Source organism: Sphaeramia orbicularis, chromosome 11 (genome assembly GCF_902148855.1).
Source record: "Sphaeramia orbicularis chromosome 11, fSphaOr1.1, whole genome shotgun sequence".
Lineage (NCBI taxonomy): Eukaryota > Metazoa > Chordata > Actinopteri > Kurtiformes > Apogonidae > Sphaeramia > Sphaeramia orbicularis.
Genome location: NC_043967.1, coordinates 40,918,465 through 40,927,394, shown reverse-complemented (window position 1 = coordinate 40,927,394; position 8,930 = coordinate 40,918,465). Strand labels below are relative to the sequence as shown.

The window sequence follows — 8,930 nt, the reverse complement described above, 5'->3', positions numbered from 1 at the left end:
TGCATATGGACTACATTATACAGTAAAAACTTCAACACAAGCTCAAGCCAGAACAGGTGAGCCTTTAGGTAGGTGTTGAGTATGTGTGGTTTGTGTGTAATTTAAAATCCATTTGCTGATCATTTCCAGCTGATTTTTGTGTTGAAGCTTTTCCAGCAGAGCTCCACTAATGGTGACAAGTATGACTCAGAAGCCTTTTTTTCAGTGATTAGTTGTACTCAAAGTCCCTACTGGGTTTTTTTTTATTTTTATTTTTTTTATTACCATGTCCTCTTAAATAGCTTTACATAAATGTGATGTTCCACAAGGACAAATGAAACTGGAATTTGCATTTCTTTTTCATTGTTTTTAAGGCTTAAATACAACTCAATAGCAATACAACTGAACCTTGTCTTTGTAATGGTGTCGTCAGCCTTTAACACTTTTAATCAGATGTTTGCGTGGTTGTCATGGTAACAAGTTTTGTAAGAGGATATGAGGGGGATGTTCATGCTTTTGACTTAAATATAGACCTGTTACATTAGAATTACAACATATTTTGGCCTCAGATTGAATAGTTTTCCAAGCATACATTGAGGACATTGGAATGCTTTATCACTCACTTTCAGCTATGAAGGATTTAATATACACGTACATGTGATTTTGGCCACCGTCCTGTCACTACGATAGAGGTTTCTATTGCACTCAAGGATTAATTTGTACAGAAAATGAATGTTTTACTTTTTTTGTCTTTTTTTTTTTTTTTTTTTTTTTTTTTTTTTTTTAAATATGCACGCTATTAAAAGACAGTATTTCTGATGAACTGAAATAGATACATGGATTTAAACCACTTTTTTTTTTTTTTACATTCAGTAATTAACTAAATCTTTTAAATGTTTATTTTATATTTTAGTCTTATGTGCCAAAGCATGGGTGTTTCTCATCATGTTCAAACATACAGGGGTTGGACAAAATAATGGAAACACCTTAAAAAATCAACAAAATATAATTTAATATGGTGTAGGTCCGCCTTTTGCGGCAATTACAGCCTCAGTTCTCCGAGGTATTGATTCATACAACTTGTGAATTGTTTCCAGAGGAATTTTAAGCCATTCTTCAATTCGAATACCCTCCAACTCTTTTAGAGACGATGGCGGTGGAAATCAACGTCTTACTTGAATCTCTAAAACTGACCATAAATGCTCAATAATGTTGAGGTCTGGGGACTGTGCCGGCCATACGAGATGCTCAACTTCATTAGAATGTTCCTCATGCCATTCTTTAACAATTCTAGCTGTATGGATTGGGGCATTATCATCTTGAGGTGAAGGTGTTTCCATTATTTTGTCCAACCCCTGTAGATGTCTTGAAATGTAAAGAAGAATCGCCATGTTTGGTGTTGACTAAATGCACCAATAAAACATGCATTTTGTGATTTTTTTTTTTTTTTTTTACATTATATTTTTTTTTCCATTTTTAGTTGGAACATTTCTCCTGGTAGTTTTGCTATGGATCTGCAAATTTACAAAATATTTTAGTAACTGGCAGAATATTAGTAAAATTGCACTTACTTCTCTTAACACATTTCTAGTTTTTCATATTTTTTGTGAAAGGCTAGTTTGTAAATTTACACATTTTCATGTAATTTCATTTTTTTTTTACACTAAAACAAAGAGGAAAAATTTGGAATTGTCATTATTTGTAGGTTTTTATGGTAGCATTTTACTGATCTGACTCACTTGAGAATAAAGTAGGGCTTTTTATGGCTCCTAAAATAAAGCGATTGACTGTTAATATCTTCAGTGTAATTTTTGCATTTCACAAATTCATCCTACGGGCCAGATTGGACCTTCTGGAAGGCCGGTTTTGGCCCCCGGGCCGCATGTTTGACACCTGTGTTTTAAAGTGTAGCTTAGGGAGCTTTCAGGATGAGCAGACGTTTACATCCTGAAAGCTCCCTCTCTTATTGAACAAACCTCAGACTCTTTGAAGGTTTTCACACTAAACAGCTGCTCATCCTTATCACAGACTCTATTCATGAAACTCACAGCACAGATGTGGACTTTGCTCGTCATGGAAAAAAACATCTGAGTCATGAAGTGAGCTGTGTCACCCAGCCTTTGCCAGAATAAGAACACATTACTGGAGAACAGCCAGATGAGGAACAGAAGGTCAAACTCATCACTTTGGTAGATATTCTCACTGTTAGTTTCATCACTAAGAGATGGCTAGATGACAAGAAGGAAAAAAAAAAGATCAAATCCAACCATATATGTGTTTATCCATTTAGAGAATGAACATTTAGTGTATGGGTTTGTGTTTTCTACCTCATCATACTTCCATGTTTTGGATTATTATTCAAAATATAAGTAGGTTATGACAGAAAAAGGATCCTCTGGCAGGTTTTACCCTGCAGACACTGAACTACAAGTGCAGGAAGTATGATGAAAGCTGTCTTCGCTCATTGTTTCTTCATATTTTGGTTTCTTTTTTCTGTTTTCTTTGCTGCGGTTGTGTTCTAAACGTTGCTTTTGCAATTACTCCTGTGAGACTGAAAGAAAACTACAGTGATGGATGTTGTTAATTTAAATGTTTTCCCATTTTTTTCTCCATCTCATTCATCTCAGTCATAAATAACAACTCGATTCACAATAGGCCTTAACCCGTAAAAGAATAGAACTATTTTTGTGATAACTCCCTGATGATTTTTTCTGTTTTCTACATATTTTGTTAGTGATTCATCAGTATTTATAATAATCTTATCCTCTGCATTTTGCATTTTCAGTGCAAATCAGGTATTATCCATTATTTAATCCACTGATCATGCAGATGTTTTAAAGATTATTATAATAAAAATACAAAAAACTGAAATAAAAGAGAGTGTTCCAGCTAAATATAATCAATATCTGGACACAAAAGCTAATGTATGAGAACCTGCATTTTACCAGAATTATTTTAATGTTTTCAGAAGTTATTATTGACTAGTCTTATTGCCATTTCTGCATCAAACCAAGTGATATAAGCTTGATAATTCACAAGTTTTACTGGTTTTATTCAAGTCAGTGAATCCCCATACTATATAAAACAAAAACACGTCATCTCATAATCCACTTATTTTTTATTTCTCCCACACTGTAAAAAAACAACCCATAAAAAACTGTATTATTCCAGCAGCAGGGGTACCAAAAAAAATACTGTTAAATAACAGAAAATAACCATCTCATAAAAATACAGTAATTTTCCATAATTAAAATGCAGTTTTTTGCCCTAACTTTACATGAGATTTTGCTTTTTTTTTTTTTTTTTTTTTTTTTTTTTACTTGTTAATGTTTAATAAAGAATATTTACATGTATTAAAACAATCAAATTGCCAATAAACATATATGTATAAATAATTTTCAATGAGATTCAGTTGTACAATCCACTGATAAAAACTGTATTTGGACAGTTTATCAGTGCTTATACATGTTATACATTCACAAAAATACATTCATTCAACATTTGTTGTGAACCCCCCCGCCCATTAATTACACAAGATATTTGTCAATTAACAAACAAGTCTTGTTAAACTTACAGAACAAATGCTTCTTTTACTGTTAATTGTCAGTAATTTCATCTCTTATTTTTTTTTTACAGTATTAAACTTTAAATTAACAGTTTAATCTCATAAATAGAAAAGAAATATTTGTGAAATTATGACACATTTGCAATTGTATTTAAACTGTATTTTTCTGTGAAAAAAAAAAATCTTTTAAAAAATTTAAATTTTTTGGTTATTCAGTTACAGTTTTTTCGTGTTATTTTACCTTTGACATGTAAAATCAGTCTATTTTTTGAATTTCATTAATATTTTCCCGTATCTTAAAAATACAGGAAAAATCTGTTAAATTACAGATTTTTTTTACAGTGCATAAATTAAACAAAACACACTTTTTAGGTGCGTAAAAACTGAGGTGGAGTAAATAGGGTCTCATTTTTGTTTTCCTGCTCATTGGTGAGAGTTTTTAATCCTTGAAATATTGATTTTTTTAATGACACAAACTCTGGGGGTGAATAGTTTATTAATCAGCGCGCATTTATATATGTGTAATTGCAAATTTGACCATGTCGTTAGGAAGAAAACGTTACGGAATCCAAGAAAAAGGTCAAGAGGTGAGAAAGGGATTTGCCTTGTAAGTTTTCCCACAGACTGTCTGAGCATAATCACACACCTACACACCTTGTTTTTTTGTTTCTTTTTTCCCGCTGTACGGCTAAACCCTCTCTGTTAAACATCCAAAGCTTTATTCCTTGGCTTGTCTCTGCTTTGAATGCAAAACCTCTGGTTAAGAGAAAACCCTCAGGGACACGTTGCGTTGCCAGTGCCAAGTTAAGAAAGGAAATGCCACGATCCTTCCCAGGAGATAAAGGCCATTTTCTACCCCTTGAATTTGCAGGGTTAACTACTTTTGTCTGGGAGTATGTCACATGTAGAGTCATGCTTCTGGGTAGGAATGATAAAATAATATACAGTCAGAAGAAGCAGAATAAAGCCTTCCAGTAAGTCTCATTTTGACAGTTTGGAGGCCTTGTGGCAGGAAGAGAGACACAGCGGAGGATGCAGAAGTGGTATGTGCTTTTAAAGATAGCCTCCTGCTATTTATATAGATTGCATGAGGGCAGAGGCTGACTGACAGGATGACGTGCTGTAGCATGTAGACCACAACCCTCTGTGACTTGACTAAGCACACCCTAGAATCCACCAAAAAGTACGCCACGCCCACAGCACACACACTACCGGGCCCTAGAAGTCAACCATACTTCTCTTTCTTCTTCCTTGATTTGCTTTCTGTTCCTCTGCCTGTTGTCCGTCTTGTTTTTAGAGTGTAGAGCCCAAACACAGAGAGATGGCGGAGCTGGAGGGCCTGGAGTTTGGGAAGTCCGACTTTGTCCTCCTGGATGAGGTGACGATGGAGCAGTTTATGGAAAATCTGAAGTTGAGGTAAGCCCTGAGATACAGTTATACAGAAGAGGAAGGGAGGGGTGATGGTGAGAGCAGCCGGGTATGAAGATGTAGAGGGTGACGCTTCATACATGTTATATGGAAATAAGTGATTTTTCTGCTTAAATGACTATAAAAGCTCTAAAAGTAGCATAAAATAACTAAAGAAAAGGTTAATTATTGCCGATTATCTCTTAAAAAACCTATATTTTTGTTATAAAAACACTGACTTTCCTTGTTGACATCAGCTTTATGGTGTAATTTACTCAACTAACAGCACATAAAGATGACACATAAAAAGAAAACTGAGAATAACAAGCATGAGTTTCCCGCTCATACTCACGGCTCACGTATGTATATGTGGTTTTTGATCATCACACCACACTATACACTAGTTGTCATGTCAACCAAAGAGCAGTTTGACCACAACACTGGTGAATTCCCACCGAATATAAGTAGATGCATAAAGAATCGACTTGCTTTTGGGATCTTCTGGGTTTTCACTGTATCACCAGGGAGTTTTTGTTTCTTTATTTTAAGCTATTCTCACTTCCTCAGTGTGTTTTCCATGGGTGTCATGTTATTGGGTCAAACAGAGATCGCACCTTTTGCTTAGTGCTGCTCCCAATATGTCAACAGGTTAAACACAAATAGTCGCCAAATAATCAAAAAACAGAGAAAATATCGTACACTTTGTCTGATGTTGATATACGCACTGCAAGGTTATTATCGTTAAGGAAAACTAACGAAATGATGAAAATTAGAATTGTAAAAACATTTTCGTTAACTGAAATAAATAAAAACTATAATTAAAAGAAAAAAACGATAACTAACTGAAACTGTATTGTGTGCTTACAAAATTAACTAAAACGTATAAAAATTCTGGATAAAATTCCCTTTGTTTTCATCTTTGTCAATGTCGGATTGATATAAAATCGATTTATTTCCCTCAAGCAATTTTAGCTGCTGGCACCATATGATATTTAACAGTCCGTCACTTCTTGTCATTTGTCGTTTAGTCGTCTTTTCATCCCCACCCTACCTGGAGACATGGAGACTAAAGTTGGGAGAAAGCAGCAGAGTCCTGTCTGGGATTTATTTGAATTCAACAGTGAAGAAGAAAAAAGATTAGGGATGTCTGATAATATCGGCCCACCGATATTATTGGCCCGATATTGGCATAAAAATGTAATATCGGTGAATATCGGTATCGGTTTTTTTGCCTATCATTAAAACCGATAAAATAATGCCTTGATTTCGCTAGCATTTACTATCGTGTAAATGAAACATTGTTTGTAGCTGAAAGAAATGTGCAGTTTTCAAAATCATACAGTAGAGTTGCCACACTGTAATATAGAAAATAAATAAATATGCCATTTTTTCCACCACTTAAGTTGAAGTATGTATTCTTTGCACAGACAGTGTTTACATTTTGAAAGCCTTGTTCCATTTGAGAATGCATCCAATGGGGCATCACAATAAAATTAGACATGATGTGTTAATTCCATGACAAGAGATATGTGATGTTACCTAAAATTAGTTTCATATCCCACATATATCGGCAGCGGTATCGGTAGATATCGGAAATTAAGCGTTGGACAATATTGGCACAGGTTCTACATTCAGAGTAAAGTGGGCAGGATACAGTAAAATACTATCATAATAACATAAAAATAATGGCAACTCTAAACTTTTGTCTTTGTAAATGTAAATATTTTCATGTAATTACATATAAACAAAGCATAATTTTGCAAATATATCGGACATCCCTAAAAAAGTTATAAAGAAACCAAAACTAAACTAAAAGTAAGCATTTAGAAAATAACGAAAACTAATAAAAACTAGCAAACCTGCTCTAAAAACGAATTAAAACTAACTGAATTAGAGAAAAAAAAAAGTCAAAACTAAAAAAAACTAAACTATAATGAAAATCCAAAACTATTATAACCTTGATGCACTGCAGATGGATCTAAATTAACATTTTTCACATTTTTTTTAGCCTGGCTTGGCATCTGTCAGCCATAAATAGTTGGAAAATCTTGTAAGAAACTGGCATTTCATCACACAGCTTGAACAGACTTGCCTGATGCAAATGAATGAGCAGGTGTGATGACCTAAAGGTTTGGCTGCTATTTATGCCAACGTTAATGAATAGCTTTTTTGTTACAGTTTTTCCTCATCGCTCGCACGTGCAAACACATGCACTGGCATTGGTCTTATTTTGCTTGACTTGTTTGCATAAGGCATAATCTCACCATAACTGTTTTACTGGCTGTCACTCAGCAGGATGTACTGAAAATGTATAATCATTTCTACAAGATGGGGTTGAATGTGAATGTGGCAAAAGTGGTCATTTGAGTGTAAAAGAAGGATACGCCTCTCATTCAGTGTAGTCAGCGTATAGCCAGGAAACAGACTGGGATGACTTCTCCAGTGTTTGGCAATAAAACCAACTCTTACTTGAAGAAACCTCAAATTTGCTGCAGTATTCCTAGAGCGGTATTCCTGCTTAATGGGATGATTGTAACTATTTTTAAAACCTTTTCAGTGACTCATATGTGCCCCATTCCAAGTCCTAAATCTTTTTTTTATTTTTTTATTTAGGATGCTGCTCACAAAAACAAATGATTGAAATGATTGGAACAATGATAGAGTCTTCCCAGAAACCACAACTATACATGGAAACTTTTCTTTTCAACTCAAGATTTCCAAATTTAGATTTTAATAAATGGAAATACCAGAGCTTAACAATGATATTTTTGCATTCAGATCCTTTATTTATATATATAAAAAAATAGTGGTGATAAAAGAGTGTAATTTGTATGCATGATAGCGTGTTAACAACAAGAAATTTAACAGGAGGTTGACATAACTTTGACCACTTCAGAGAAAGCAGGGTCATGAACTACATGACTTTATCATACACGTGTAAAATCTTCAAAACATATTGTAACTATAGTAACAGTAGGATCTTTTTTACTCAAATAAGGAACAATAAATTTATGATTTTAAAAAAAAATTTGAATAAAAACCTAGAAAAGCCTCTTGGAGAGTACAGACCTCCGCCAAGGCAGATCAGTCGTGTGTGTCCCCCGATCACTACCAACATTTAATCATTTGTTCCTTGTGCCAGTATCAACATTTCCTGAAAATTTCATCAAAATCCATCCATAACTTTTTGAGTTATCTCGCTAATACACAGACAAACAAACAAATAAATCCCTTCCTCCCGCTGCTGATCACCACTAAAATTTTGTCAATTGTTCCTTGTGCCAGTATCAACATTTCCTGAAAATTTCATCAAAATCCTTCCATAACTGTTTGAGTTATCTTGCTAACAGACAGACAGACAGACAGACAAACAAACAAACAAACCCCTATGAAATCATAACCTCCTTGGCGGAAGTAATAATAATAAAATGACTAGCTAAAAACTGAAACCACTCACATTCGTTGCAGTCGTTACATATTTCAGTGCATATCTTAATTGAATTTCTTCTGGACAGTTTATTTACTTAGAATAATGATCTGCCTCCCATTATTAACATCATCTGTCATATTGTTAATCCAACCTTAACACAAAAAAGTTGAATATATAATGTGATATTTCTGGATTAACTGAAAGTTTGTTCTATTTTTTTTTCCTTTTACTAGCTATGACCACAAGCTTGAGCTTTTTCAGCTTTGACCATCACAATAAAACAGATCTAAAGATTGAGAATCTAGATCGTGAAATGAGTCACACTTTATGTTTCCAGTCCCAGACTTAACAGTATTATATGCAGATATTACAAGGTCTACCTGGAACATACTAACCCACATAATGTTCAGTCATTAGTACACGGTAAACTGTCTGGAAAGTTTGCACGTAACAAGAAAACGTTCAAAATAGCCAATTATTTATTTAGAAACTCCATTCACCCACATGTCACAAGTTAATTTTACCCCTTCTTTCTCAACAAACACCACA

The 8,930-nt window shown here is 34.1% G+C and overlaps 1 protein-coding gene across 2 annotated transcripts in view; it reads left to right on the top strand.

The window, feature by feature from the left end:
* Positions 1 to 38: 38 nt before the first annotated feature.
* Positions 39 to 8,930, top strand: part of myo1g (myosin IG) — an 80,405-nt gene continuing 71,513 nt past the window's right edge. The window contains exons 1-2 of one of the 2 annotated variants that reach the window (XM_030147748.1): positions 39 to 56; positions 4,842 to 4,960. In XM_030147748.1, coding sequence (XP_030003608.1) covers positions 4,866 to 4,960 — 95 coding nt within the window. In that variant the 5' untranslated portion in view covers positions 39 to 56; positions 4,842 to 4,865. Of the gene's footprint in view, positions 57 to 4,758; positions 4,961 to 8,930 lie in introns of those variants that run through there. The other variant, XR_003936665.1, reaches the window with a different exon arrangement.